This window comes from Halteromyces radiatus, assembly GCF_025201355.1.
Source record: "Halteromyces radiatus strain CBS 162.75 chromosome Unknown BX664scaffold_1, whole genome shotgun sequence".
Taxonomy (NCBI): Eukaryota; Fungi; Mucoromycota; class Mucoromycetes; order Mucorales; family Cunninghamellaceae; genus Halteromyces; species Halteromyces radiatus.
In genome coordinates, this window is record NW_026251687.1 from 61,906 (window position 1) to 88,593 (window position 26,688).

The 26,688-nt window shown below is 31.6% G+C and overlaps 12 protein-coding genes across 12 annotated transcripts; 5 read left to right on the forward strand and 7 right to left on the reverse strand.

The window, feature by feature from the left end:
* Positions 1-56: 56 nt before the first annotated feature.
* Positions 57-787, reverse strand: BX664DRAFT_354023 (LSM domain-containing protein). The gene is made up of 5 exons (XM_051547726.1): positions 748-787; positions 583-678; positions 475-502; positions 313-385; positions 57-201 (listed from the first exon to the last, which is right to left on the reverse strand). The coding sequence occupies exons 1-5, from the start codon at positions 773-775 to the stop codon at positions 172-174; spliced, it is 255 nt and encodes an 84-aa protein (XP_051404049.1). The 5' UTR covers positions 776-787; the 3' UTR covers positions 57-171.
* A 1,312-nt stretch (positions 788-2,099) lies between these two features.
* On the forward strand, positions 2,100-3,721 carry BX664DRAFT_318790 (GDSL-like Lipase/Acylhydrolase-domain-containing protein). Its single transcript, XM_051542819.1, has 4 exons — positions 2,100-2,249; positions 2,344-2,625; positions 2,706-2,743; positions 2,825-3,721. Exons 1-4 carry the CDS (start codon positions 2,153-2,155, stop codon positions 3,641-3,643), a joined length of 1,236 nt encoding a protein of 411 aa, XP_051404050.1. The 5' UTR covers positions 2,100-2,152; the 3' UTR covers positions 3,644-3,721.
* Positions 3,722-3,971: 250 nt separating this feature from the next.
* On the forward strand, positions 3,972-4,562 carry BX664DRAFT_367442 (uncharacterized protein; the record flags this gene model as incomplete). Its single annotated transcript, XM_051548570.1, has 1 exon — positions 3,972-4,562. Exon 1 carries the CDS (start codon positions 3,987-3,989, stop codon positions 4,560-4,562), a length of 576 nt encoding a protein of 191 aa, XP_051404051.1. The 5' UTR covers positions 3,972-3,986.
* A 566-nt stretch (positions 4,563-5,128) lies between these two features.
* Positions 5,129-7,967, forward strand: BX664DRAFT_287979 (uncharacterized protein). Its single transcript, XM_051541777.1, has 10 exons — positions 5,129-5,521; positions 5,590-5,670; positions 5,748-5,778; positions 5,853-6,217; positions 6,294-6,376; positions 6,433-6,522; positions 6,593-6,759; positions 6,822-7,326; positions 7,410-7,499; positions 7,573-7,967. The coding sequence occupies exons 1-10, from the start codon at positions 5,419-5,421 to the stop codon at positions 7,795-7,797; spliced, it is 1,740 nt and encodes a 579-aa protein (XP_051404052.1). The 5' UTR covers positions 5,129-5,418; the 3' UTR covers positions 7,798-7,967.
* A 222-nt stretch (positions 7,968-8,189) lies between these two features.
* BX664DRAFT_318792 (endopeptidase) lies at positions 8,190-9,886 on the forward strand. The gene is made up of 5 exons (XM_051542820.1): positions 8,190-8,275; positions 8,334-8,523; positions 8,676-9,502; positions 9,567-9,604; positions 9,671-9,886. Exons 1-5 carry the CDS (start codon positions 8,211-8,213, stop codon positions 9,748-9,750), a joined length of 1,200 nt encoding a protein of 399 aa, XP_051404053.1. The 5' UTR covers positions 8,190-8,210; the 3' UTR covers positions 9,751-9,886.
* A 285-nt stretch (positions 9,887-10,171) lies between these two features.
* On the reverse strand, positions 10,172-10,321 carry BX664DRAFT_318795 (uncharacterized protein; the record flags this gene model as incomplete). Its single annotated transcript, XM_051542821.1, has 1 exon — positions 10,172-10,321. The coding sequence occupies one exon, from the start codon at positions 10,319-10,321 to the stop codon at positions 10,172-10,174; it is 150 nt and encodes a 49-aa protein (XP_051404054.1).
* A 663-nt stretch (positions 10,322-10,984) lies between these two features.
* Positions 10,985-14,013, reverse strand: BX664DRAFT_318797 (uncharacterized protein). The gene is made up of 12 exons (XM_051542822.1): positions 13,955-14,013; positions 13,740-13,806; positions 13,626-13,668; positions 13,484-13,546; positions 13,315-13,395; positions 13,115-13,226; positions 12,829-13,045; positions 12,175-12,727; positions 11,721-12,092; positions 11,546-11,635; positions 11,329-11,469; positions 10,985-11,273 (listed from the first exon to the last, which is right to left on the reverse strand). The coding sequence occupies exons 1-12, from the start codon at positions 13,995-13,997 to the stop codon at positions 11,163-11,165; spliced, it is 1,893 nt and encodes a 630-aa protein (XP_051404055.1). The 5' UTR covers positions 13,998-14,013; the 3' UTR covers positions 10,985-11,162.
* A 234-nt stretch (positions 14,014-14,247) lies between these two features.
* Positions 14,248-17,005, reverse strand: BX664DRAFT_318801 (rab-GTPase-TBC domain-containing protein). Its single transcript, XM_051542823.1, has 5 exons — positions 16,112-17,005; positions 15,940-16,048; positions 15,455-15,852; positions 14,983-15,378; positions 14,248-14,895 (listed from the first exon to the last, which is right to left on the reverse strand). Exons 1-5 carry the CDS (start codon positions 16,943-16,945, stop codon positions 14,371-14,373), a joined length of 2,262 nt encoding a protein of 753 aa, XP_051404056.1. The 5' UTR covers positions 16,946-17,005; the 3' UTR covers positions 14,248-14,370.
* Positions 17,006-17,159: 154 nt separating this feature from the next.
* On the reverse strand, positions 17,160-19,075 carry BX664DRAFT_318805 (alpha/beta-hydrolase). Its single transcript, XM_051542824.1, has 6 exons — positions 18,499-19,075; positions 18,245-18,388; positions 18,011-18,160; positions 17,657-17,919; positions 17,550-17,592; positions 17,160-17,480 (listed from the first exon to the last, which is right to left on the reverse strand). The coding sequence occupies exons 1-6, from the start codon at positions 18,976-18,978 to the stop codon at positions 17,256-17,258; spliced, it is 1,305 nt and encodes a 434-aa protein (XP_051404057.1). The 5' UTR covers positions 18,979-19,075; the 3' UTR covers positions 17,160-17,255.
* Positions 19,076-19,755: 680 nt separating this feature from the next.
* Positions 19,756-21,044, forward strand: BX664DRAFT_367445 (uncharacterized protein; the record flags this gene model as incomplete). The annotated part of the gene is made up of 1 exon (XM_051548571.1): positions 19,756-21,044. The coding sequence occupies one exon, from the start codon at positions 19,756-19,758 to the stop codon at positions 20,857-20,859; it is 1,104 nt and encodes a 367-aa protein (XP_051404058.1). The 3' UTR covers positions 20,860-21,044.
* A 2,450-nt stretch (positions 21,045-23,494) lies between these two features.
* BX664DRAFT_253682 (transcription factor domain-containing protein) lies at positions 23,495-24,060 on the reverse strand (the record flags this gene model as incomplete). Its single annotated transcript, XM_051540321.1, has 2 exons — positions 23,495-23,662; positions 23,809-24,060. Coding segments are annotated over 2 exons (420 nt in total), but the record flags the coding sequence as incomplete, so codon positions are not given.
* Positions 24,061-25,426: 1,366 nt separating this feature from the next.
* BX664DRAFT_287991 (aminotransferase) lies at positions 25,427-26,629 on the reverse strand. Its single transcript, XM_051541778.1, has 5 exons — positions 26,544-26,629; positions 26,347-26,477; positions 25,857-26,241; positions 25,694-25,788; positions 25,427-25,550 (listed from the first exon to the last, which is right to left on the reverse strand). The coding sequence occupies exons 1-5, from the start codon at positions 26,593-26,595 to the stop codon at positions 25,488-25,490; spliced, it is 726 nt and encodes a 241-aa protein (XP_051404060.1). The 5' UTR covers positions 26,596-26,629; the 3' UTR covers positions 25,427-25,487.
* Positions 26,630-26,688: the final 59 nt, after the last annotated feature.

Here is a 26,688-nt window from a genome sequence, read left to right on the forward strand (position 1 = left end):
TTGATCCGGGTGAAAAAAATTATATAACATCCTTTGATTTCAAAATAAAATAAAATGAAATGAAATAAAATGTTTATTCAGTAAAATAATAATAATAATAAAAAAAATACTACATGAACAGTATCTATATGTTTGTCTGATAGTCCATCATTGATAGTTGTTGTTAGTTCCTTATACAGGTCCAGTGCCTCCAGGAATAAGCTATCAAAAAAAAAAAAAAAAAAAAAAAAAAAAAAAAAAAAAAAAAAAAAAAAAAAAAACTGTCAGTACCATGATTCTCGATCTTCCTCAGATTACAAAGTAATAACGTACCGCACAAATGTTATTGCCATTCAATAGAATTTGATCCAGTTTGTGAATCTTATATCCATCTTGAGTATTTTCACTATTATCATTTAGAAAGAAAAGAGAAAAAAAAAAACGCGTTGAGTCGCATACTCTTTTTTTTTTTCATTTGGTTGACAAATTACTTACTATTCTGTTACATCTTCTAATACCATATCTAAAACACAAAAAAATAAATAAATAAATAAATAAATAACGAATCAATTAAAAAAACAAGATCTTTTGTTATGGACTTACTAACATAATCGTCAAAACCTAATAATTTGCCTGTGAATTCCTTTTCATTTTTCATAACCACCCAGATTTTGGATCCAATACATTTATCGATAAGTTCTATTTCAAAAAAAAAAACATAATAAGTATATGGTTCTAATCATTACAAAAGTATAAAAAGAAACTTACCTAAAGGTAAGAGTTGTGAAGTGGCCATTGAAGATGTGTATGAAATATTTATTCAAAAGAAAAAAAAAGAAAAAAAAAAAAAGAGGACAAAAAAATCAAAAAAGTGGAAGGCGGAGAGTCAAAAACATACTGTCAAGAAACCTTGACTTACAATGGGTCTTGATCAACTAGATGACCTAATTGACCCATTTGATCCATAACAGATCCTAATATAAGTAAATTAGACTTGGTATCAAGAGGATAGTTATTTTGACTAGTTTCACTAGTATCCACCATTGGATTTTCTACTACCATCGTTTTAGTATCGAACATGACATCTGAATTATTATCAACAGGTGGGACGCTAGATATCCGATCGTCATCCGTCTGTAAAGGATAATCAACTGGGAAATAGGATAACAAATTCATAAACTTCTGATAATCATCATCATCATCACTAATATAATCTGTATTATCAAGGTCAAGCTCGTTGTAGATATAGTCGTCATTTGGAATAGATGCTGTATAGATAGCCATTATTTTATTGAAAGTCATCAACATAAAAAAGAATAAACATTTGTTCTGCATGATGATGGAAAAAAAATAATAATCTATGATTGATTCGTAATTCTTCTTTTTTTTTTTTTTTTTTTGCTTTATTTATAGTTTCCAGGAGATTTGACAGAAGTTTGCAAAAAAAAAAAAAAAAAGAGCATACCATCCTATTTGTATTTATGCATATTATCATTCAAACATCCTCAATGAAAAGAATTGAGAAAAAAAAAGTGATCATCCTGGATACATAATCATTTGTCGCAAAAATTAAATTATTTAATAATATAACGAGGATTGATTAAAATCCCAATATCTGATGATTCTTTCTCCCTTGTTTGCCTTATCATCAAGAGGATGATTTCAAAATAGGTCTTAGTTTTCTTTTATTTTGTTAAGGATACCTCCTTTTTTTTTAAAAATTCTCTATATACTATGTTTAAACAGCCTTTCGCTGGTGGATTGTTCAATAATAATAATAGTAATGATAATAGTAATAAAGATGTTGATGTCATAGCTTATAGACCCCTCGGATATTCTATATTCCTTAAATTTTCTCTTATTTCTTCATTCTTAATATCTGGTATATGAAAAAAAAAAAAAATAGATGATGCCACGTTGCTTATGATCCCCTCAATACATGCATCTTTTTTTTTTTTTGTTTTGCTTTTAATATCATCCGCCAAAAGCTTATTATACAAAGCTCATTAATTCTAACCAATTTAAAGTTGGTAAGGGCGGTGAATGAAACAGGCCTAGTCAAAAAGAGCTGTTTTATTTGACCCTTCCCATTTTTTTTTTTTTGTTATAAAAAAGTGTAACTCATCTTCTCTTTACTCCTTCTCTCCTTATCTGTTTGCATTCATTGTTAAGGATGGTTTTTATTTTTTTTATCTTTTTATTATCTTGTTGGATATCATTATGTTTGGCTAAAATCAATAACATTGTGGTCTTTGGTGACTCTTATTCCGGTATAGTTAAAAAAGAAAAAAAATTTAGGTGATATTGCTTAACTCTTTTTTCTCTCTCTTTTTTTTTTTTTTTTTTGTCCTGTTTCTCTTTTAGACTTGGGCAATCGACAATTATCGAGTAATGGTCCTTTATGGAGTCAACATTTAGCTATAGGATGGAATGCATCATTATATAGTTTTGCATTTAGTGGAGCCACTTGTGATCAGTCATTATACCAACAAAGTAATAATACCACTGCACCATCCTCACCAAGTATAGTAGATCAATTGGAAATTTATTATCAACAGCAATTAAATTTGAAGCCTGAAGATACCATCTATGCATTCTGGGTTGGATATAACGATATTTATAATATGCTACAAACAAACGATCAAAGTATGTCAAACATTCTTTCATCAATGACTCAACTAACTCATTTTTGTTTTCTCTTCTCTATCCTTCGCTACTTTATATAGATTATGACCAACTCACCGATTGTATTATTCAACAAATGGTAAGTGATATAAGTAAAAAAAAAAAGAAAAAAAAAGAAAAAAAAAGGAATATTGCCATTCTAACGAATATACTATAATAGCATAATGTTCGCAAAGTATTTGGAACGAATAGATTTCTTATGTTTACTTTGGTTCCCATGGACAAGATGCCTTACTTTAATAAGGATAATGATAAGATTGCATTACAACGACAGAAACAGGCCATCGATAATTTCAACCAACTTCTTCATGAAAAAGTATCCAACTTGGTCAAGCATCATCAATCTCTTGAATTGGATCTAGTAGATGCTCATGATTTACTGAAAGATATGGTGAACAATCCTGATGAATTTGGATTCAAGGATGGACAACACTCATTTTGGGATACTTGTCAAGGTCAATGTCATGAATCGGTGGATGATTATATCTGGTGGGACAAGACTCATTTGACAGGTGGTGCACATCGAATCATAGCGAACAGCATCTTGGTCTCAGGCTCTATGGAACCTTCCGTCACCTTACCTTCTCCAGAGGTTGTAGATGATATGATACAAACACCTGGATCACGGTTCCAATCTCCTCATTACAAAGCAAAGTTTAATACCGGCATTATCGACAAACTTGTCAAAGAAATCAATACGGCAAAGCAAGACGATAAAAACCCATTAACACAAGATGATGATGATCTTGATGAATTGGATGAAGATGATTGGATGCTTCGACCTTTATATATTGGCGCTTTATGTACCGTGATGTTATGTATTGGGTTTGTGCTTTACAATAAACAACAATCAAAACGACGAACTAGTGATGGTGGAAGCTTGGCAGCATTATCTGGTTTAGTCAATAGAAATCGAGATAATGGTCGTGGTCGATTTACTCCTTTACGCAATATGGAATCTTCTTCAACCGTAGTATAGTACTTCCCTTTGATTATATATATATATATATATATTTATCGTATTATTTATTGTCATTCATTTCATTTGTAAATAAACCATCTTGTGTTATAAGTAAATATTATGATTGTTGTCAGTGTCAATTGGAACTTTTTTTTTTTTTTTTTTGATATTCAGATGAGGGGGGAAATGTGGTCAAGTTTTGACTGAGAGTGTGATATAAAAAGAGAATAAGATGATTCAGTGCGCATATGATAAAAATTAAAAAAAAAGGACAATTGTGCTGCTTTTGTATATCTCTGTGTGTGTTAACGTGGATTTACTTCTTTTTTTTTTTTTTTTTTTTTTTTTGTCTGTAACAGATATGAATAAAAAAAAGAACAACACACAGCAATCAACGGTTTTAAAGAAACAATCACTTTTACCATTCCCTGTGACTGGACCAGTCGATTATACTCTCTGTGGATTTGCCTTTGAAAATGAAACATCATCTACAGTCTGGCCATTATATCGACTTTCCCATCCAACCAAGGACATATCTTCGTCCTATCTTATAGATAAAAGTGCTCAATGGTATCAACGGCCATCCTTCTATATGTTGAAATCATCATCATCATCATCATCATTACGTGTACGTAAACCATATTGCTCTAAACATCGATCTATTTTCACTCCCAAAGTGAATAGGTATCTCCAAGAAATGTTTTTCTCCACTATAGGCCGCAATCAAAAACTCACCAAGGCACTTCGACAAAAAATCATGCGTGAAACAGGCATCAGTTCTCGAAGTTTGACCTATTGGATGTCCAATCACAAACGACGATCACCTTTATTGTTACAACAATTTCAACAGGCCGTCGATCAAAGTGGTGGTCAAGTCCAAACTTTGGAAGATTTTGAATTATGGATGACTCTATCAAAACAAAACATGACCGAGTAGTTATATCTTTTTTTTTTTTTCTTTATGATCAATAAAACAATTGTTGATTAACCCCTCCCCTTTTTTTCTATCATTTTCTTTTTAAATATAATAAAATAAAAATCGAGAGATTTGTGATGATGATAATGATGATCAAAACGCCACAGAAAAAATATACATATACATGTATGATGATTGCATAAGATAATTTGTTGAGGAGGGATGAACATTTTTTTTTTTTTAACAGTGATCATTTATTTCATCCTCCGCGTTAAGAACTCCATTTGGAAATGTGTCACGCTTATCTGTGCTTTCCATGGAAAAAGTAATGTAAAAAAAAAAAGTATAAACATATAGGCATATATATAAATTATAAATAATTGAAATTGTATATATATATCTTCTCTCTCTCTGATTTTAATAGTGAAAATATAATAAAAAAAAAATCCAAATGCAGAAAAATGAAAAAAAAAAAATTCAAAAAGTATAATCTCAACTCGGCGGTGTCAAAATAGTAAAAAGGGGAGGTTTTTTCTTTTTTTTTTTTTTTTTTTTTTTTTCTTTTGTCTCTCTCTCTTTTTTTTTTTACATTCTCTCACTTTCTTACTCTCTTTTTACACGCTAGTGTGTGTGTGTGTATGTGTGTTTACTTCACCCTTTTACACCCTGACTTCTTTCTTTCTTCTATCATCTTCTAAGCCTTTGTCTCTCCTTTTTTTTATTTTATTTTATTTTTATTTTACAACCATTATTTCGTGACCATCATCCAGTTTTATTCACTTTTTTATTAGTCTATTTTTTTTTTATTTTATTTTATTTTACCCTTCGTTTTAATTCTTCTTCTTCTGAATTCAGTATCTTTTTATTAGTTTACATCATGAACGGTAGTCCTATTCCTTCATCTGTTACTAGTTCTCCAAAACCCAATGATATTATTACCGTGGAGGGTAAACGCATTTTATGTACAGCTGATATCAAAGGTAAAAACTTAATTTATTATTCTTTAATAACTACACTTTTAACATTGACTCATTTTTTTTAATATTAGGTTGCATCTCTCAACTTAACCAATTAGCACGCGACGCCAATGCCCATTGTATTATTCATACTGGTGATTTTGGTTTTTATGGTAAATACGGTATTCAACATCATGATGTTATTAATTCTTTTTTTTTTTATTCCAAACTCTTTTTTTTTTTATTATAGAACGCTCAAGTTTAGAACGTATCGATGACAGGTATTTAGAAAATGAAATAATAAAAAAATCATCATATGACTGATATTTTTTTTTAATATATATTCTTCATGAAGAACATTAAAACACTTGATCCAATACAGTACTTTGATCCCTCCATATATGCGTGGTCGATTCAATAATTCACCTATTGATCAAGTCCGACGTACGATTGAAACCGCTCCTCAACAAGCTTACTTATCTGAATTCCCTGATTTCCTTTCTGGTGAGAAACAATTGGATGTACCTGTTTATACTGTATGGGGTGTTTGCGAAGATGTGGCTATTCTGGAAAAGTTACGATCTGGTGAATATTCAGTGCATAATCTTCATATCTTGGATGAAGCTACTACTTATTTATTGGATATTGGTGGTGTCAAATTACGTTTATTTGGTTTGGGAGGTGCCGTTATTCAACATAAATTATTTGATAATGGAGAAGGTAACAATAATAATAATAATAATATTTTTTTTATCAATATGACTAAAATGACAAACAAAATATTTTTTTTTGATAGGCACGGATACTATTGCTGGTGGATCTGGAATGATGTGGACTACTGCCTTACAAATTGGTGAATTGGTGGAAACTGCACAAAAAGTAAGATAAAAAAAAATTAAACAATAAGAGATTAATTCTAGAAATGAATTTATTAGGTATATGATTCTTCTGAAACAAGAATCTTGGTTACTCATGCAAGTCCGGGACGTGAAGGTTTATTGGCTCAGCTGTCACTTTATTTAAAGGTATAAAAAATTTTAAGGGATGAAGGAATTGTTAAATTGACATTTTCTTTTTTTTTTTTTTTCTTTTTAGGCTGATTTCACTATCTCTGCTGGTCTTCATTTTCGATATGGTATTGCTTATAATGAATTCGCTTGTCAATCTCATCAAGATCATTATAGAGAACGATTACTTCAATCTCAACAAAACTTTTTACAACTTTGGGAAACTATCAAGGATCAAGTGGAAAGTTATGTTGAGTAAGTGAAATAGGTATAAATAAAAGGATTATTTATTGATCTTTGTTTTTTTTTATATATAGTAATCATCAAGCTCTATTACTTCAAAATACATTGGAAGTAGTGAATCGATTACCTCCTTCCTTACATGATTCTGGTGATGAAGGATCTGAACATAGTCAAAACAATCGAGATGAAATAGCATTCAAGAATCTATGGAATTTCAATTTACCCGATGCCGCTTTAGGATGGATTGTACTTGATGTCAACAATGGTCATGTTGGTGCTGAAATGAAATCTCAAGGATTCAACTTTGCTTATCGTCGTACAAATTCATCATCCAATAGTCTCAACCATACCCCTTATGCTGGTTCTTCTCCTGCTTTATCTACTGCCACTTTCCCACCAAGACCTTATGCCTCTTCTGATAAATACAAACCTGATTATCAACAAGGAATATCTCGCAATAATAGTATCAATAGTGGAAATGATAATATCAGTAGTAACAATTCTGAAATGAATGATTCTTCCAGTAATAATAAGGATGATCAAAATTCTTATCGTCAATCGAAACGACAAAGTAGTATGGTAAGATGATGATGATTGATCTTTTTTTTTTTTCATTCTTTCATTTTTTTTTTTTTTTTTTTTTTTTTTTTTTTTTTTTTTAGCAACGAAGCCCTTATGCTATCTTTGTTGGTGGTCTTAATAATGGACAAGTAACAGAAAATGATATTCGAGAATTCTTTGATCCCAAATCGGTATGATTAAAAAAAAAAAAAAATAAACAAAACAAAAAAAAAAGATGATGATCTGATATAATTTTTGAATTAGGTGACTGATGTACGAATCCCTATTGATCAAGAAACCAAATTACACAAATCACATTGTTATGTTGACTTGGTGGATCCTATTTCATTGGAAGCTGCTTTAGCAAAGAATGGACAAATCTTGAAAGATAACAAACTTATCATCAATCGTTCAGCACCACCACAATATGGGGATAATCGTCGTGGACGTAATGGAAGAGGTCGTAGTTTTCGACCACCTCCAAAATAATCATGATTACACTCTTTGATATTTTTTTTTTAGTTTCAGTTTTTTTTATTCCCCCATCTTTTTTTTTTTTTATTTTATTTTTATATTTTTATATATTCGTATATATATATATATTTTACATATACACAACTCTTTCTTTATATATCTTCTTTTATTGTAAATGCTGTGTCTACCTTTTTTGAAATTAAATAAAAGAAAGCTTATTGTTTATTCTTCTTTATGAAGTTACTTTGAGAAACCGCATGAAAAAAAAAAAAAAGAAATTTCAGGAGTAGTTCCCGATTTATTTTGGTCAACTGACATTCTTATTTTATATATAAAATGAACTAATTTTCATCATTTTTTTTCTTTTTTTTCTTTTTTTTCTTTTTTTTTTTCTCTTTTATTCTTTTTTTTTTTTTTTTTTAACAAACATGAAACTTTTTAGTTTAACGACAATAGTGGCTACATTTATTACTATAGAAGCTGCTTTTACAAGGTAAAACTCATATGAAACACTTATCTCCGCATTCGTTTGATATATTTTTTGTTGTTAGGATTCCTATCAAAAAAGCAGATGAAACTCCTTTTGAAAAAATGCAGCGTTATGCTCATACAAGTGAATACTTGAGTCAAAAGTATTTTGGTAGTCGATTGCCTCAAACTAACATGATGGATGCTTACAAGATGCATTGTCAAGGTAATGTTAATCATGGTGTTCCATTGTCAAACTATATGAATGCTCAGGTAAGAAAATTATATAAAAAAAAAAAAAAAAAGAGGAACAAAAATTTTTTTTTATATTTTTATTATTCACTTAGCTTTATGGGGGAAGTATTGTTCTCACGTTTTTTTTCTTTTTTTCTTTTTTTTTTTTTTATATATATATCTAATTATAGTACTATGGTACCATTGAAATTGGCACACCACCTCAACCATTTACAGTGGTATTTGATACAGGATCATCCAATCTCTGGGTGCCTTCCAAACATTGTACTTCTATTGCTTGTTTCTTACATAAACGATACGATTCTAGCAGTTCGAACAGCTTTGTGGAAAATGGGACAGAATTCTCTATTCAATATGGGTCAGGCTCTCTTGAAGGGTTTATCAGTCAAGATACGGTCCGTGTGGGTGGTATTGCTTTACCTCATCAAGGATTTGCAGAATCGACCAAGGAACCAGGTTTCACGTTTGCTATGGCACGATTTGATGGTATTTTGGGATTGGGGTATGATACCATTGCTGTACAACATGTCGTACCTCCGTTTTTCAACATGGTGCATCGTGATTTGTTGGATAGTCCTGTCTTCTCCTTTTGGCTCAACAACAATGGCGGTGAAGACGATGGTGGTGAATTGGTGTTTGGTGGTATGGATCCTGCTCATTATCAAGGCGACATCACTTGGGTACCTGTCACCCGTCGAGGCTACTGGGAAATTGAATTGCAAAACATAAAGTTCAATGGTGATTACGTTGATCTCGATCCTATTGGTGCTGCTATCGATACTGGCTCTTCTCTTTTGATTGCGCCTAATACCCTAGCCGAGTTGATCAACAGCGAACTTGGGGCCGAGAAGAATTGGGCTGGTCAATATACGATTGATTGTGATAAAATCCCTGATTTGCCGGAATTCTGCTTTGTGTTTGGTGGAAAGGACTTTTGTTTGGATGGTACTGATTATATCTTACAAGTTCAAAATCAATGTATCTCTGGTTTCATGGGGTAAAAAAAAAAAATGATAAATTAAGATCAAATGATTGATTCTTTTTTTTTTTTTTTCTCATAGAATGGATATCCCTAGCCCTGCTGGTCCTCTTTGGATTGGTAAATAGATATATAATAATAAAAAAAAAAGATAACCATGTGATTAATTTTTTTTTTTCATAATAGTGGGTGATGTCTTCCTTCGAAAATACTACAGTGTTTATGATCTTGGAACGAATCAAGTTGGTTTTGCAAAGGCAACTTAGTCTTTATTTGTCTATATTTTTGTTAGTTTAGCTTACTTTAGTGTGTCATATCTCTGTTTTATATCTTTTTTTTTTTTTTGTCAATAAAGCTGGTTTTGTATTACCTTTCTTTTGGATGCTGCGGTCAAGATAAAGGTACTTTTTTTTTTTTTTTTTTTTTTTTTACATTCATGAACTGGCTTATCGACGAGAATAATGATAAAAAAAAAGAGAACGGTTATCTTGGGAAATAAGTCATTGAAACTCCAGATCCAAAAGTAAAAGGAAGTTGCAGATTTTTTTTTTTTTATTATTCAGAATCTAAACAAAAAATATCCCATGATTTATCTCAGAGTGATAGCATATGTAGACAAATGTAAATAAATGTAAAGTATATAATAGTGACAGCCGATACACTTTATTCAATAAAAAATGACGGAATTCAAAGAAGAAGATGTCGCAAAAATAGGAAATAAAATATCGTAAGGATAGAAAATAAATGACGGTGTAGAAAAGAGAGAGTTGTCGCATAATCAAATAGAGAATATAAGAAGATAAAGAACATAAAGAAAAGGAGTGATAGTAGTTCCATTGAGTATTTTGAATAACAGAAAATAAAATATTATTTAGTCAACATATCCATTTTTTTATATTTATTTCAAATTACCTGTAGAAAAGCATTAAATGCGTCCTCCGAAGAGGCGATAACATATTTTTATATGTTGCTGTTACAGTTAGATATTCACTTTGAACACCAAGAGAGATTTCAAAAAGAAAAAGAAAAAAAAAAAAAAGAGAAAAAAGAAACAGAAAAAAAAATAAAATAAAATAAAATATCACTTTTTTATATCTCTCACTTGATCAAGGAATAAAATAAACCTGGCAAAAATATCTCAGAAAAAAAAAATAAAAGAACTATTATGCAAATTTACATTTGTCATCGATCGATCGAATGTCTCAGTTAATGAAAATAAACAAAGAAGACCCCAGTAAATGATTTTTTTTTTTTTAAAAAAAAAGAAAGGAACTATTATGCAAATTCACATCAACATCACAAGATATGAATATTACATTAGTATATCCCTGTCTTATATGATACAATATAAAAAATATAGTTCTTTTTTTTCCAAATATGTCCTGTTGAAAAGAATCAGCTAACAATCAGTCATCAATCATCAATCATCAATCAATGACATACTCTACCCACATCTCTGGAGCGATATCTGAAAAAGTGGTAATGCGACATCCATTTTGGGAAAGTACGATTTTTTATTTTATAACATCAGCATTTTCTTGTGACCCGACAAAAAACTTTGAAAACACTGTATTTATTAATTTCTCCAATAATAACAATAATAAAATAGATAAGGTCAATGATGTTATGAAAAATACAAAAGAAGAGAAAATGATATACTAAAATAGTAATCGATCTATCACACAGGGGTTGATTGTGCTTTGGCAACTTCCATCTGTAGAGAGGTGGTATATTCGGTAAGCATGTCCAGCTGTTCTTGGTATTTGGATTCGGTAGTAGACAGTGATTCCTAAAATAGGAGAATGATTGAATGAATAAAGTAACTTATATATCATCTATCGTACCTTTCCTTTGATAACTTCATCTTTCAATCTTTGGATTTCATTGTGTAATGATCGTTTTTCTTCATCTTGTTTGGTCAGTTTATCTTTCAAAGATTCCACAAGGTTTGCAAATCGACATGCTTTGCTATCGGCAGTTTGCAACTAAATAAAATAAAAAAAAAAAAAAACAAAAATCTATCAAGTTCATCCAAATACTTTTAATTTTTTTTTTTTTTACCTTTTCAGTTAATTGATTCAACTTTGATTCATAATATTGCTTCATCTTGTCCTCCCGTTCTTGGATCATAGCCGCTACTTTTGATTCATCCTAAGAAATAATAATAATAATCAGCAATAAGAAAAAAAATAAAAATGGATAATAGTAATTCATTTATCCCTTGATTTGAACTCACATAATTGTTGTCATTGTTGTCATCACGGTCACCATTGTTATCTTCATTGGAAGATATGCCAATCTGAGACGCTTGTTGTTTGGATTCGTCGCTAATGTTGCTTGTTGGATCAACAGAACGTTCATCATTATTGTTGGATTGAGTACCATCTTTTTCTGCTGCTCCTATGTCTTTTGGTACTGGGTAAACAAATGGTTGATCATCGTCTTCTTCTTCTTCTTCTTCTTCCTCATCTTCTTCAACGATATTGTTGTGGATATCACTTTGTCGTTGGTTGATACGATCATTCGCTTTTTCTTTTAATTGCTGTTGTTCTTCAAGAGATTTTTCGTAAGACACCACTTGTACACGAAGATCCGATAATTGTTGTTGCTAATAAATAATAATATTAATAATTAAATATGGTAATCATCATCATCATAATACCTTTTTTTTTCCTTTTTTTTTTTATTACCTGTTCTTCCAATTGAGTTTCCAAATGGGCAATTTTTTCTTCCATCGTATTCAAAACTTGTTCCTTTTGTTGCACTTCTCCAGTAAGTTTCTCCACTGTAGCTGAAGTATCTATCCGTAATGTAGCATTATCCTTAACAAGAGCATTCTTTTGAAATTCCAAATCAGTGTTTGCTTGCTTCAAAAGAGAATTCGCTTGTTGTAAATCTTTTATTTCGTTCTCCAGTTTCTGAATTTGTTGTTCTGTAGACGTCGATTGATCAGTGTGTTGTGTTCTAAGCTGATTGGCAGTAGATTCAGCTGCCTCGATATCATGTTCCAATTGTTTAATGCGTTGTTCTGCTGCTGATTCTTTATCGGCTTGACTAGATTTAAGTTGTGTTATGGTGTCTTGCAAATCTTTGATTCTTATTTCCAGTTTTTCGATTTGATCATTCGTGCTTGATGAGAGATCTGCGAGCTGTGTCCTCAAGTCTGTAATAGTCTGTTCATATTCCAAGTTCTTGTCTTCTTGATTATCTTGTTGTTGATACTCATCCAATAACTTTGTTTTCCTATAATCGATCACATAAAAAAAAAAAAAAAAAAAAAAAGAATATATGAGATATCTTACCTTTTTAACCCATTCTCAGAGATCAGTAACAAATATACTTACGTTGATAATTCTTCTTGCAAGCGTACGATTTCACTTTCCAAGTTTGCCCTTTCCTTAACCAACGAGGATGATTGACTAGATGTTTCAGACTGCAATAAAGCGCGTTCATCTTGTAATTCTTCAATTCGTTTCTGTAGATTGTCGATTTGAGCGCAAAGTCTATTGAGATTGTCAGTATAAATATGATGGATGTCGGATAATTCGGATCGTAGTTCCTCTATATAGAAAAATGTTGACAATTATTATGCAAATGATGAGTGCCAATCCTTATGTTTTGATTTCTTACCGTTTTCTTCGATTTTCTTCGCAAGGTCCAAATTGGCAGCCTCTAAAGCCTGAGTACTTTTTTCTAGTTCTTTCTTGATGGCACCACCTAATAATGAAAAGTGTGATCCTTTCTAAGCAGTCGATAAAACAGTTAAAAGGAAATATATGAGTCAAAAGAGAGAAGATAATATATAGTGATTTTTCTTTCGTCCTACTTACGGTATCAAGTTCTTGTACAGCTTCTATTCGTTTTGAAAGTCGTTCATTGTGAAATGCCAAAAGATCTAATTGTCCTTGTAACTAATATATACATATATACAAAAGGGGGGGACGTGGAATAAGTTTTTTTATTTCTTTAAAAAAAACACTAGAATAAGAATACATTTACCTTTCGTAATTCCTTTTCCTTTTCCTTGGCATCTCCTTGTAAAGAGGCGTTTTCAGTTCTTTCCTATTCAATATAAAAGCAAAGTTGTTGTTGTTGTTTTAATCAGGTTATTGATGACAAATAAGCACAATGAATCTTGTACCTTTTTGACAGCCCTTTTGAGTACTGTATGCTGAGCCTTGAGTCTTTTATGTTAAAAAAAAAAGGAGATATCAGTATGCAGGTGAAAGGGAGGATCCAAATAAGAAGACTTTACCGAGAATATTCCTGAAAAAGAGTTTGATGTTTTTGTGCAAGTTCTTCGGCAGATGCTGGCATGACACCTATTATGAAATAGATGAATGGTTAATGGTTAGTTCAATAAATAGAATAATAGTTTCCATCTATATCATTTGGTCTCAACACCTTTTTTTTTTTTTAAAAAAAAAAAAAAATAATATTCAATTTATAGATCATCAATTTTTAACTTGCCTGCATTGAGTTGGGCATGTTTGGTCAAGATATTATCAGTCATGGCCTCTAAAAAAAAAAAAAAAAGAAAAGAAAAGAAAAGAAAAAGAAAAGGAAAAAGAAAAGGTAAAAAGGAAAGGAGAAAATAAAATAGATACAATGGAGTGAGTCCAAAAAGTCCATTCCGGAGTTTAAACTAAACAATTGTATGTACTCCATATAGAAGAGCATGATCATAGAATCAAACAAAAAATAATAATAATAATAATAAGATATGTTTATTAATATATATATATATATATATATTTGACAATAGGTGATATGTTAGAGATAGGGTATGAGAAGAAAAGAATGTAAATATATATAAAAAAAGGGAAATTCTAATAAAAGGTAACAAAAAAAAAAAAAGAGAGAGAATAAACTAATGTATAAAAGTATTACGATTTCTGAGCATCCAACAATTGTCGACGAATCACTTCATATTCACTTTCCCTTTCAGCAAAATTCATTTTCAGTCCAATCAATACACTTTCCATATCTGCAATTTGGTCCTGCAAGGAGGCATTGTGTTTGATCAATTGAGCATTACTTTTGTAAATATCTTCCAGTCGAGCTTGATGTTCCATTTCCTTTTGTCGTTCTGAATGTTCAAATTGAGCCTTGAGTTGTTTTAATTGATGTGTTAATTGTTCATTATCTGCATCCATTTTTGCCATGGCCATCTTCGTTTCCACTGCCTGTCGTGTCATTTCTTGATGTTCCATTTCTAATACTCGATATTTTTCTTGAAGTGCATGGATATGTGCTGTTAATTGTTCGTTCGCCAGTCGTATTTCATCATCCTCTGTTCTTCGTTTGATTTTTCTTGCTATTTCATTATTATATTGTTTTGCAAGTCGTGTATAAAGTTTTGGTGAGATTTCTATTTGATACATATCTACTACAAATTCATTTCGTCGACCCTATTTTTTTTTTTAAAAAAAAAAAAAAAGGTATTGTTAAATGTGCATGAATAAAATCAATATCTTATTTATTTTTTTTTTTTTTACCTTGTAAACTTCAAATATATCTACTTGGAAAAACTTCATTAAAGCTTCAAAACCAAGATCCATGATGACTGATTGATTTTTCTTCAAAAGAGCCAAAATAAAACGTTGCATAACATAAGCACCTTCCACGAGAATGATATCCAATACACGTACCACCAAAGAAGGAGAACAATCATAAGCAAAACAAGTAGCAAACCATCGAGAAGCATACATTTCTGGTCTAATTCCTAATGCGTCTATGTGTCGATAAAGTTCAGGTAAAACCAATTGTAGCAAATGGTCAAATTGATAAAGATGTAATTGCAATGTATCCATAGATTCTGTCAAGTATCCTCGTATACCAAAAGGTCCCATCAATTGAATCAATAAACAAAATACAGATAATTCATTAGGTATCTATACAAAAAAAAAAAAAAAAAAAAAAAAAAAAAAGAGTAAATCAAAGAGTTGTGTCACTTAATTTCATTATTACCTGCTTGAGTAATACTGCCACAATAAAAGATAAACTTTGAGAATAGCCAATGTCTTGATCAAAAAGACTATATGCCTTCAATACATTAAACAATGATTGATATTGTTGTGAATGCTCGTTGCTTGTGTCCACCATCTCTGTTGGAAAAGGGAAAAACTTGGCCATAGGAAATGAAGTATCCAAATCATGATGAATTAGTTTTTCATGAGGACTTGTTCGTTTCAATAGTTCTCCAAAGACAGCTTCCATATCACCAGGTTGATTTCTTGATTTTGCTAACAATTGCCAAAGCGATCCACGTAATCTATCTGGTATTCCCATTGATAAATGATGTCTGAGTGCCAATCCTTGTGTTGTGATTACTTTGTCGACATCCAAAACCATTTCCTTCCAGAAATCTATAATCATTACCATAGATAAAAAGTTCAGTGAATAATTTATTATTATTATTATTATTATTATCATTCATTCCTTTTTTTTCTTACCCCAGTCGTATTCTCCAGGTTGAGCTTTCCGTTCCTGTTCTAGTAATTTCAAAGTATCTTGTAAAAGTTTTATTTGATTTGGTGTTTCACGTTCATTGTCGTCTGATTCCTGGGAAGACCGTTTAAATTTCGCTTTGAGCATTCCATAATAACTGTTACTAGTTGTACCTACAGTGACTGTTGAAGCTGAAGAAAGTCGTTTTGAGGTAGTGGAAGTTCTTGGTGGTGAGCTTACATTTGGAATAGAACGAATAGGAGACATGGTATAGTTGAGTTCTGACATACGTTTGCTTTGTCGTTCTCGGAATGCTTGTGAAGGACGTTGAACTGGTGTAGTAGATATAATAGAAGGTGCAGTATGTTTGGTTCGAGAGGTTGTTGTGGTATTTGGATAATGTTGTGTAAACTGACCCATGCTTGACTGAGAAAAGTTGCTGTTTTGGCTTGTTCGAGGTATTGAACTATGATCTGTGGTATCTTGACAATATTTTGAATCCCATTTATCGGTGTCGATATGTGTTGTTGTAAAAGATGAACCTTGATTGAAACCATTGTTGAGTTTAGAATGTGATTCCATAGAAGACGTAGATATTCGTTGAGGTTTATGCGTTGTAGGAGTGGTCAAAGCGGTATCGATAGAGTATTCATCTTCGTCACTTGCTGCTACTGAAGAAGACGAAGAAGTAGAAGAAGTGGATTTTGGATTGAGAGACGTTGGGTTGGAATAACGGCGCTGTTGTTGTTGTTGTTGTGTATTTTTACTATTTTCGTTATCGTCGTCGTTTGTATCTTCGTCGTCGCTTGTATCTTCAGAGTCTTCATCATCAGTCTTGACTTCAATCTTAAAACCAAAGTGATCATAATACTCGTTTTGGTGAGGATTATTGAGAACTGAGTCAACTACGTCCAAATCATATTCGTGAAGATCAAATTCATGGTTATCGTGTTCTTTTTCACTATCTTGTGAATGTTCAGTTGATTGAGAAGGAGTTGGTTTATTGTCCATTCAAGCAATATAAGATTTTTTTATTCAAAGAAAAAGGAGACAAAGAAAAGTGAGAGAAAAAAAAAATAATTAAAAAATGAAAAAAATAAAAAGAAAAGAATGAACAAGCGGAAGTGAAATTGAATATCACCCAAATTGGTGTTACACCACTGTCCACTGCAGGAAACGTAAATGACATATATATAAACCTGATTTACTAACAAATTACTATATTGGAGGAGTGGTTTTTTTTATTTATTGCTAATTAACAAAACAAAAACAAATTAAAACTACACTATAAAGTAAAACTAAATATCTATATAAATACACACTATATGTTACAACTATTACTAGATTTATTTCTATATATCCCAGGAGAATCACGATCATCAATAAAGTCCCATAAACCACAATCGACACAGTCTCGTTCAGGAAGACATCTTGGTAATGGAAATTCTTCAGGTTTGTTCAGAATTTTTTCAATGACATCACCAATCCTGTGAGATCTAATATCTACTTTCCATCCATGTTCATTAACTGTATCCCAAACACATGCCTTTCATTTAGAATAAAAAAAAAATTGTTAGTATAACAGTTAATATCTTATCTGTTTTTTTTTTTTTACCTTTCCTGTATGACATCGTGTTTCCATTGCAAACCCACCATACCTATATATATATAAAAAAAATAAAGTAAAACACCAACAAAAATTCCTAATTTTCCTTCTCTTACCAACAAGAACTTGAAATACCGGTACATAAACCAATAAATATAGGATCAGCAGTATGACCAAAATGAAAAATAGGTGTACGAGAACCAGGAGCTTGAGGTAAATGTAATCGTCTTGCAGCTAAACGATCTCCAGGAGATTCAAATGATACAGCAGGAACTCCATATGTTTGACCCACTAATGCAGCCAAAGCACCACCAAGAGAATGACCTGTCATAAATATAGTAGCTTCCGGATATTGATCACTAATATCTCTGTACACTGCCTATGTGTATATATTTCAAAAAAAAAAAAAAAAAAAAAAGGGATGAGATATATATATATATATATATATATATTTACTGTCATCCACTTACTAGAGCATGATCATAATATAATTCTTCATTCAAAATGGCTTTTTCAATACAAGAATTTTCACAACGATATTCATTTCCTTGGTAACAATCACAAACAGGAGTCCATAAACGACTAATTCTTGCACAACAGCAAGAGAAGAGCATATTATCCTATATGAAGTTAAAAAAAGAAATCAATCCAGTCCTGATTTAAAAATGAGAAACAAAAAAATTTTTTTTTCATTGATTACTTACATTCAGTTTATCTTTTTCACCAGTAGGATCATTCGTAAATAAACCAGCCGTTGTTCCCTTGATAACGATCACCATCAAAGAATTATCCGTATTTCCAAAGACGTGACCCTTCAATCCATCTTCATTCCATCCAAAGGTATCATTCTAACGAATAAAAAATAAACAAAATAAATAAATAGAAATAATTCTTGGCAGAGTAAGCAGTTTTTTTTTTTATATATGTTGAATATCTTAAAAAAAAAAGAAATTCTTACCACTACCCATTGGTTATCCAAGTCATACCAGTCTGACCCACCTACTACCGAATAAGCATCATAAGACATTTTTGCCATGGAAAGTACTGTAGCATGATCGGTCACGTCAGGTACAAATCCCCAAGTAGATTCCATTGTTATATGAGTTGAAGGAACAACCTGCCACCGAGAGATACGACGTTGTAAAAAGTAGTTCAATGATTCTTTCGAGGGTTTTGAATAATAGTCCAAGGTTTGTTTCATTGTATAAAAAGTGTCGTTGATATTTTGTTGCAGTACTTTTGAAGGTCGACGTCGGTATCGATGAAGAGAATTGGAATGATAGTGGTATAATCTTTTCAAAGATAGAGTTTGAATAAATGAAGTGGTAACGACTGTCTGGTCAGCTAATATCAACTTGTCATATATTGAAATTAATGATAATAATAATAAGAAAATGAACGGTAGTAGAGGAAGATAGAAAAAAGAGGAGAAGGACATGAGGGAATGATATAATGAGAAATACCAAGAAGAAAAGAAGAAGAAGAAAGAAAAAAAGTGCAGAAATTGGAAAATTTCCCTTTTGAATGAAAAAGAAAAAAAAAACCGGAGGATCGGGCTGAGCATGAAAATGATTAAAGCTTAAACTTCACTCTTATTACTACCTAATCCAGGAACATGATTCCTTTTCCTGTTCTCTCTCTCTCTCTCTCTCTCTTTTTTTTTTTTTTTTTGATTACAATGATTCTATATAATACTTTCTTTCTTTCTTGAAAACATCAATATGTCTATAAACCTGCTATTATAAAGAGTCAAAGGCATGAAAATATCATTAACTATATCTGGTAAATGATACAAACAACGTTCAGTCGTCACGTAAATAGAAAGGACCAAGCATCTGGTGTTTTATAGTATTTGGATAGAAACAAACAAACCCAAAAAAAAAAAGATAGTAACAAATCATTCATTAGACACAAATGGCGAATGATGATGAGAAGAAGGGTTTTTCCGATTTGTTGCGTTCAAAAGTGGGGTAGCATTTGATTGATTTAGGAAAAAATCCAAAAGTAGCAAACCTGTTGTAATAGTACTTTAAATTTTATTTGTGTATGTATTCAACCTTTCAATTCATTTTCGATTTCCTGGTTTTATCTTTTTTTTTCTCTCTCTCTCTCTTTCTTTTTTTTTCTCGTGACATCTCTTTCTTTTTCTCTATTTCTTAAAGTCACTCATCATCATCATTATTATTATTATTTTTATCATCATCAATATCGATCAATGTACGAATCACAACATCCTTCGGAACATACAATGACCAATCATCCATTGACAGAATTAGATTATCAATTGATGTTAGATCCCAATGTGTTTACCAAATGTGAACCTGGTCTAGTTGAATTTAATCATGCAGATTATTTGAATTTAATGCAAACACACGCTTCTTTGGATTCTCAAATACATCATCAAGATGAACAACCCATTGGATCTGATACAAGTAGTAGTAATGAACAACTTTATTATCAACAACAACAACAACAACAACAACAACAACAACAACAACGAATCATGCCATCATCATCCTCTTCCACTGTGCCATCACTTCAAATGACCTATTCCAATTCATCCCTTTCTATATCTTCACCACAACAACATCCTATGTACGTGGCTACTTCTGCTCCTGTGACATCTATGTCTAACAATCCTCATCTTTATCAACAGGAAGATCATATGCAAATGCCATCTTCATCATCAACATCATCATCATCATCATCAGCACCTATTAGTTACTACTATCATCAACAACAACAAAAACAACAACAACAACAACAGCAAATAAATCATCATCATCCATATGCTCCACAATATGGAAATGGCTCTGATCCATCAATGTATTCATCCTCTTTGGATGATTACGTGCCCAACCATCCTTCATTTTATAATAATCATACATTGGATGAGATGGAAGCCACACAATTCCATCATTTGGAGCAATTTTATGGTCAAACATTGGATGAACAACAACAATTTTTCCTTATGCAACAACAACAACAACAGTTATGGGCCCAACAACAACATATGCGCCATCATAGTAATCATTATGCTCATCCTATCTCATCATCACCCACAACATATACAACTGATACAGATTCTCGACCTCAGATCTATGTGAGAAAGGCATGTGTGGCTTGCAAACAATCCCATGTAGCTTGTGATGTCCAACGACCCTGTTCTAGATGTGTACGACTCAATAAGGCCGAAAGTTGTGTGGATGCTGAGCGGAAAAAGAGAGGTCGTCCATGTGGATCTGGAAAAAAGAAAAAGGATGATGAAAAGGAATTGAGGAGAAGAGAACAACAACAATTGAATCATTTACTAAGATAGTTTTTTTTTTTTTTTTAATTTACTTTTTTTTATTATTATTATAATGTTCATTTCTTATCTATTTTTTTTTCTATAATAAACTAATACGCCATGTTTTTTTCTTTTACATTTTTGTCTATTACATTCAAACATGTCTTGACATCATCACATATCATATCTTAACATCATATCATCAAAGACATCACATATCATCCCATTATCCATCGGAATAAATCAATCAAGTCCATAAACCAAGAAAAGAAAGGAAAATCAAATAAAAAAAAAAGATGTATCTGTTTATTAGAATGCATTGAGTGAGAAAAAAAAATAAAAAAAAAATAAAAAAAGAGGAGATCAAATAAATAAGAGAAGGGTATTTTATATAATATATATATATATATATAACTAGAAGAAAGAAAGAAAAAAACATAAAAAAAAAAAAGTGATATGAGAATAAAAAAAAAAGCCATGGTTTGAATCATGACTAGGGCCCAAAAAAGAAAAAAAAAGGAGATCATGATGGAGTAAGGATGAAGATGCATGAAGAGAAAATATATAACTATACATAAACCAGAAAAAAAGAAACCAAATGGAAGAATTCATAAATCACTACGTCATAGATGTCAAATAAAGAAGTAAATAAATAAACAAAGATGTCATAAGGCGCAAGAAGGAAAGAATGGAGGTAAACTAGTCAAATAATAAAATAAAAAAAAAAGGAATGTACACAAGAAATCGACTATGAGTAACCAAAAGAAGGAATGAATGTTGAGTTTGAGATTGATGCATAGATATCCATGGCATTTATCGAATCAGAAGGAGAATAATAAAAAAGAGAATCCGAAGAAGGTGGTTGGAAGTAGTCTTTATTGTTGTTGTCGCCATCAGCACCAGGCATGATGTGAAAGGATGATGATGATGATGATAACTGAGTTGTTACGTCCATATTATTGGAATCGGATGATAATGTAGGTGATTGTGTTGGTGAGATCGAAGAAGAAGGTGAATGGAGCGTTTCAGTACTTGATGGTGTCATGATATACGATTGTTGTGATTGTATAGATAATGAACATGGTGGTGATAATGGCCAACTTGCAAAGTATTGTGATGATGGGGATGATAATGTCGTTGGAGGCGTCATCAAGGTGGTCGATGAAGATTCGGGGAATAAATCGAGAATAGAGCTTGTTTCATCTAGCCATGTTGGATCTAGACCATGATGATGTGATAGCGATGTTGGTGGAGACTGTTGATGATTAGTATAACTCGTGTCGTCTGTTGTTGTTGTTGAATAAGATGAATGATTGTTTGTATTCAGTAAACTGTGTAATCGTGTATCCAATAAATCATCTTTATCATTACTATCCCATGTCATGATAGGTGAAGTTGATAAAGAAGAAGGTGAAGACAAAAGCGCTGATGGGGAGCTTAAAGGTGTCGTATCGGTTGAAGTAGTCGCTGCTTTTGCCAAAAGACGTGGTGTATTTCTATTTTTCCTTTGAACGCGCCGTTTTCGTTGAGCATCTGTCGTTTCGTCTTCATAACTAGTAGATCCATCGTTTGTTGAATCATCATCCATTGTTCTTTTCATGTTGGAAGTGAACCGACGTGGCGATCCTTGTTGTTGAATTTGTTGTTTCTTATCATTCAAACGAATACCGTAATGATCCAATAAAAATCGGTCCAATAGTTTCCCAAGATCAGAGGATGCCAAAATACTACTATTACAGCTCTTCAGCATAAAGAAGCTTTTGTCGAGATTGAGAAGTGATGACACTTGGTGTTTTCGATCCAGATTCAAAGCAGTGTCCAAATGTATAGATGCTGCCAAGGTCAAGGATGACATGAATGTGTTGTGTAAATACGTTTGCTGCTTGTGCTTGATCATTTGCTCTGCGATATGAATGATTGTATTTGCTGCATTAGTACATATTGTCTGCGCCATATTTACATGGCTACTGTTAGGTATTTTGGATACATTGTCGAGGTTGGATGAGAAGCTTGCTGAAGATATTGAAGATGCTGTAGATGATAAAGATGATAATGATAATGATATTGACGATGCTGTTGCACCTTGTTCTTGTTGCTGTTGTTGTACAAATGGTTGATGAAGCATAATCTGGACCGTGTAATAGAGCATGTGATACATCCGAGCAATAGGAGATGGTGGAGAATCATCTTTTGGTTTGTCATATTCCAGATAAGGAGGAAGTCGAAGTAACCAATCAGTAAGACGGGAAACAATGATCGGCTGATGGCAATCGCGCGTTGTTGAGGAAAATGATGAAGATGTTGACGATGAATAAAGACTATGCATATCACCAACAATGCAAGCTAGTTTGATCATTTCGGAGAAAGCAGTGATTTGTAGAGCGTATTCGGCAGAGAGATCCGGCATAAAGCAAGAAGAAGAAGAAGAAGAAGAAGAAGAGTCTGTCGTCGGTTGTTGATTCTGATGATGACCATTTTGTTGATAAATTTGATCGTGATTGTTATCGGTACAATGATGATGAGTAGTTGATAGTTTCCAAATCTTACTATCGATCACCATAAGTTGACTATCTTCTAATTGGGGCCATTGACATGTCCATCCATCTTGTATCACCCAAAGTCTTTCACCAGTACAACAAGAAAGCCATTGATCGGTAACAAAAATGACCCAGAACGCACGCCGACGCATTTCGATATCTACAATGCCCAATGATGATCCGGGGTCTCGGCAGAGTTGAAGGTCATTAGCAGATTGAAGTAGACGGTGGCGTAAGTCACAGCAAGTTTGCATATTGCCCAATAGATAGGAATACCAACATAATATCACCAATGCCTAAGTACCAACAATAATAATAATAATAATAATAATAATAATAATAATAAAAAGATGATGATGATGATGTTAATAAACAAACAAGGGTTATTTTAATTAAATTTCTTGATTTGGAACAATCTTTTTTTTTTTTTTTTTTTTTTTACCTGCACAGTGGACAGTGTAATAGGATCACGAGACATATTCAAAATGCACTGGCAACGTTCATAATAAAAAGTACTTGTTTCTTGATCATTTTCAGAATATTTTGCACCAATAGCACAAACAGCATAAAGTAATAAGGGATCAACTGTTTGTTCAGAGAGTTGACGCATAAAATGAGGTTGAGACAAGACTGGGAAAAATATATTGAAATAACCAAAATAACAAGTAGCCCATTTTTGATATTGATTGACCATTGGGTCATCTTTCATAAAAAAATCGTTCTTGAGGTAGTGGCTGCCCTAGAGAGATATCAAAAGAAATGGAACTTATCAGTGGACTGAATTCATCAAAATAAATCAATAAATAATAATAAAAGAATACGAATAACGTACAGGCGAGTCTTGATGAGTAAGAGACCATTTATTGTTTGATTGAATAGCATCCACAGCACCAGATATAAGATGTAAAATTGTATTATTTTCCAATGAAAATAATTTTTTGTTGATATTTTCATCCTTGTTGTCAAGAGAACCAGATAAATCATTATTCTCACTAACCATATCCATCATCACAAGAGGAGATACTAAAAACACCAAAAACAAAATATATTAATAAAAATAAAAAAAGGTTGTACGATTTTTCTTTTTTTTTTTTTTTGTTTTACCTGAGGGAGATATCTTGTGATCATGCTCAGTGTTATTATTATTATTCTGAGAAATACCAGTACCAGCCACCCGTAAAGATTCAATTCGATGAGCACGACTTTCAATAATTTCTACTTGACCTTTAGGAGGACCACGTTTCTTGGGAGGATCAGAATAATGACAAGAAAAACCCATGAGATTACACCTAGAGCATGTAGGTTGAATACCATCACATTTTACTTTTTTTTTACGACAAACAACACAAGCTAAAGTGACCTTGACTCTTTTATTGTTAGGAGAAGTGGTTATAGGTAACACTACTGTTTGCTGAGTTTGTTGAGACATGAGGGTTCGACAAGATAAAACTGAGTTCGACATAATGACGAGTTCATATAGTATAATATATTGTAAATAAAAAAGTTATATAATAAAAATAATAGAGTATAAAGAAAATAAGTAATAGAAAAAGATAAAAAAAAAAAAGAAAAAGAAAGAAAGAAAAAGTTGGGGTAAAAAAAGAAAAAAAAAGAGAGAAAGAGGGAAAAAAAAGGGTAAAAGTCCGACTTATATATCATCTCGTAAAAATTAGGGGGGAAGCTTCATTCTCATTGGTTTATTCTGCTTGGCCCATGAAAAAAGTTAATGCAGCCTTTTCCCATTCTTTTTTTTTTTTCATGGTATACCAACTTTTATAAAATAAATTCATATTATTCACTATAATATACAGTAAGGAGTGAAAAAAAAATACTTGGTCAAAGACAAAATATCATTTGACTTTTTATCAGAACGGATACCTATACCGCCTGTTCCGAGGTTAAAAAAAAATCAAAAAAAGAAATACCAGGGGGTTCCACACAACTGTCTATATAAAATAAAGCGGGTCATCCCCCCACTCTTCCTTCTCCTCTTTTTTTTTTTTTTTTTATACTATATGTAATCAACTTTTCATGCATAACCATCATTCCAAAAAAAAAAAAAAAATTAGATAAGACCAAAATCTTTATTGAAGAATAATTATATATATATTTATCATATTACTATTCTAAATATACTCTATATATCTTTCTTACAGAATTAAAACATACAATAATATCATTATTCTAATAATAATAAAATAAAAGATGTAAGTTATATATATAGGAGATGGGATAGGGGCAAGATAAAAATAAAAATAAAAATAAAATAAAAAAATTATATAATAAATAATGATAGTTAAAAAAAAAGGGGGGGGAAGATTGTTTACCTGTTGTGCCTTGATAAGATCATCAATTGTTATCTTTCCCTCTACCATTTCATCTTGATCTAATAAATGTTGCCTGAAAACCCCAGATAACAAACCTATAAAGAAAAAAAAAGGGTAGCCAATCATCATCATGTATTCTTCCCATCTAATTTATCTTTTTTACCACAATCTAATATTGGTGTTTTCCATGCATACCCATGCTGGTCCTTCATCTTTGTACCCACAGCAATGTTTGCAATACTTGTTTCGGTAATTTGCTTGTCTATATTCCATAATATCACATCAAATATATCATTCGAACCTACATGTACTCTTTCTCGAGCCGCTGTATATATTGATCGTTCTGTCGTCTTATTTCGAATGAATTGTTGATGGATGTTTGTATCTGTAGGTTGTATATCCAAAGTTACCTTGAGTGTTGGTAATTCATTCAAAATTTTTGTATCCTCTAGCATTTTCAAACTATCCACTGTCTTATTGACACTTTCCCATGATAGTGGTGTATGTTCCAAAGTAGTATGACCTTGTTTATCATAGAGTAATCGTACCTATTACAAGAGACAATAGAAAAAAGAAAAAGGTTATTAAATAATATATATATATATATATATATATATATATATATGTGTGTGTGTGTGTGTGTAAGAACGTACACGTTGTGGACCATTAGAAGGTATATTTGATAATAATAAATTAGATATGTGTTGTTTATTGGGTTTAACAAAGTCAAGTTCTTTTGCTGATTGTATAAGTCGTTTCAAATGTAAATCTAACAAGTAAAACCCTATTTAAAAAAAAAATAATTATAATGAATAATACTTTTTTTTTCTTTTTTTGTATTATATTATACCTTCTTTTGGAGTAAAAAGAATGGTTTCTAATAGATTAAAAGGTTGTTCCATTCTAATAAAAGAAAAAGAAAGACAACAGAAGAAGTCTTACGGAGAATGAAATGAATGGCGAAAATTGTCTTTTCATTTCATCATCTTAACTGA

Excerpts from the sequence above, each read along its gene's own strand:
- BX664DRAFT_354023 (XM_051547726.1), bottom strand. The coding sequence starts at position 775 with ATGGCCACTTCACAACTCTTACCTTTAG. Across the intron at positions 679-747 it reads TTCACAACTCTTACCTTTAG|AACTTATCGATAAATGTATT; the intron begins GTAAGTTTCTTT and ends TTTTTGAAATAG. Across the intron at positions 202-312 it reads ATGGCAATAACATTTGTGCG|CTTATTCCTGGAGGCACTGG; the intron begins GTACGTTATTAC and ends TTTTTTTGATAG.
- BX664DRAFT_318790 (XM_051542819.1), top strand. The coding sequence starts at position 2,153 with ATGGTTTTTATTTTTTTTATCTTTTTATTATCTTGTTGGATATCATTA. Across the intron at positions 2,250-2,343 it reads CTTTGGTGACTCTTATTCCG|ACTTGGGCAATCGACAATTA; the intron begins GTATAGTTAAAA and ends TTTCTCTTTTAG. Across the intron at positions 2,744-2,824 it reads ATTGTATTATTCAACAAATG|CATAATGTTCGCAAAGTATT; the intron begins GTAAGTGATATA and ends ATACTATAATAG.
- BX664DRAFT_287979 (XM_051541777.1), top strand. The coding sequence starts at position 5,419 with ATGAACGGTAGTCCTATTCCTTCATCTGTTACTAGTTCTCCAAAACCC. Across the intron at positions 5,671-5,747 it reads TGGTGATTTTGGTTTTTATG|AACGCTCAAGTTTAGAACGT; the intron begins GTAAATACGGTA and ends TTTTTATTATAG. Across the intron at positions 6,218-6,293 it reads ATTATTTGATAATGGAGAAG|GCACGGATACTATTGCTGGT; the intron begins GTAACAATAATA and ends TTTTTTTGATAG.
- BX664DRAFT_318792 (XM_051542820.1), top strand. The coding sequence starts at position 8,211 with ATGAAACTTTTTAGTTTAACGACAATAGTGGCTACATTTATTACTATA. Across the intron at positions 8,524-8,675 it reads CAAACTATATGAATGCTCAG|TACTATGGTACCATTGAAAT; the intron begins GTAAGAAAATTA and ends ATCTAATTATAG. Across the intron at positions 9,503-9,566 it reads TGTATCTCTGGTTTCATGGG|AATGGATATCCCTAGCCCTG; the intron begins GTAAAAAAAAAA and ends TTTTTCTCATAG.
- BX664DRAFT_318797 (XM_051542822.1), bottom strand. The coding sequence starts at position 13,997 with ATGACTGATAATATCTTGACCAAACATGCCCAACTCAATGCAG. Across the intron at positions 13,669-13,739 it reads CTTTTTCAGGAATATTCTCG|ACTCAAGGCTCAGCATACAG; the intron begins GTAAAGTCTTCT and ends TTAACATAAAAG. Across the intron at positions 11,636-11,720 it reads ACAACAATGACAACAATTAT|GATGAATCAAAAGTAGCGGC; the intron begins GTGAGTTCAAAT and ends ATTATTTCTTAG.
- BX664DRAFT_318801 (XM_051542823.1), bottom strand. The coding sequence starts at position 16,945 with ATGGACAATAAACCAACTCCTTCTCAATCAACTGAACATTCACAAGAT. Across the intron at positions 16,049-16,111 it reads CTTCAGCTTCAACAGTCACT|GAATCAGACGACAATGAACG; the intron begins GTAGGTACAACT and ends CGGTCTTCCCAG. Across the intron at positions 14,896-14,982 it reads ATATATTTGAAGTTTACAAG|GGTCGACGAAATGAATTTGT; the intron begins GTAAAAAAAAAA and ends AAAAAAAAATAG.
- BX664DRAFT_318805 (XM_051542824.1), bottom strand. The coding sequence starts at position 18,978 with ATGTCCTTCTCCTCTTTTTTCTATCTTCCTCTACTACCGTTCATTTTC. Across the intron at positions 18,389-18,498 it reads TGGATAACCAATGGGTAGTG|AATGATACCTTTGGATGGAA; the intron begins GTAAGAATTTCT and ends TTTATTCGTTAG. Across the intron at positions 18,161-18,244 it reads GTGAAAAAGATAAACTGAAT|GATAATATGCTCTTCTCTTG; the intron begins GTAAGTAATCAA and ends AACTTCATATAG.
- BX664DRAFT_287991 (XM_051541778.1), bottom strand. The coding sequence starts at position 26,595 with ATGGAACAACCTTTTAATCTATTAGAAACCATTCTTTTTACTCCAAAA. Across the intron at positions 26,478-26,543 it reads TCTTTTTACTCCAAAAGAAG|GGTTTTACTTGTTAGATTTA; the intron begins GTATAATATAAT and ends TTTTTTAAATAG. Across the intron at positions 26,242-26,346 it reads CTTCTAATGGTCCACAACGT|GTACGATTACTCTATGATAA; the intron begins GTACGTTCTTAC and ends CTCTTGTAATAG.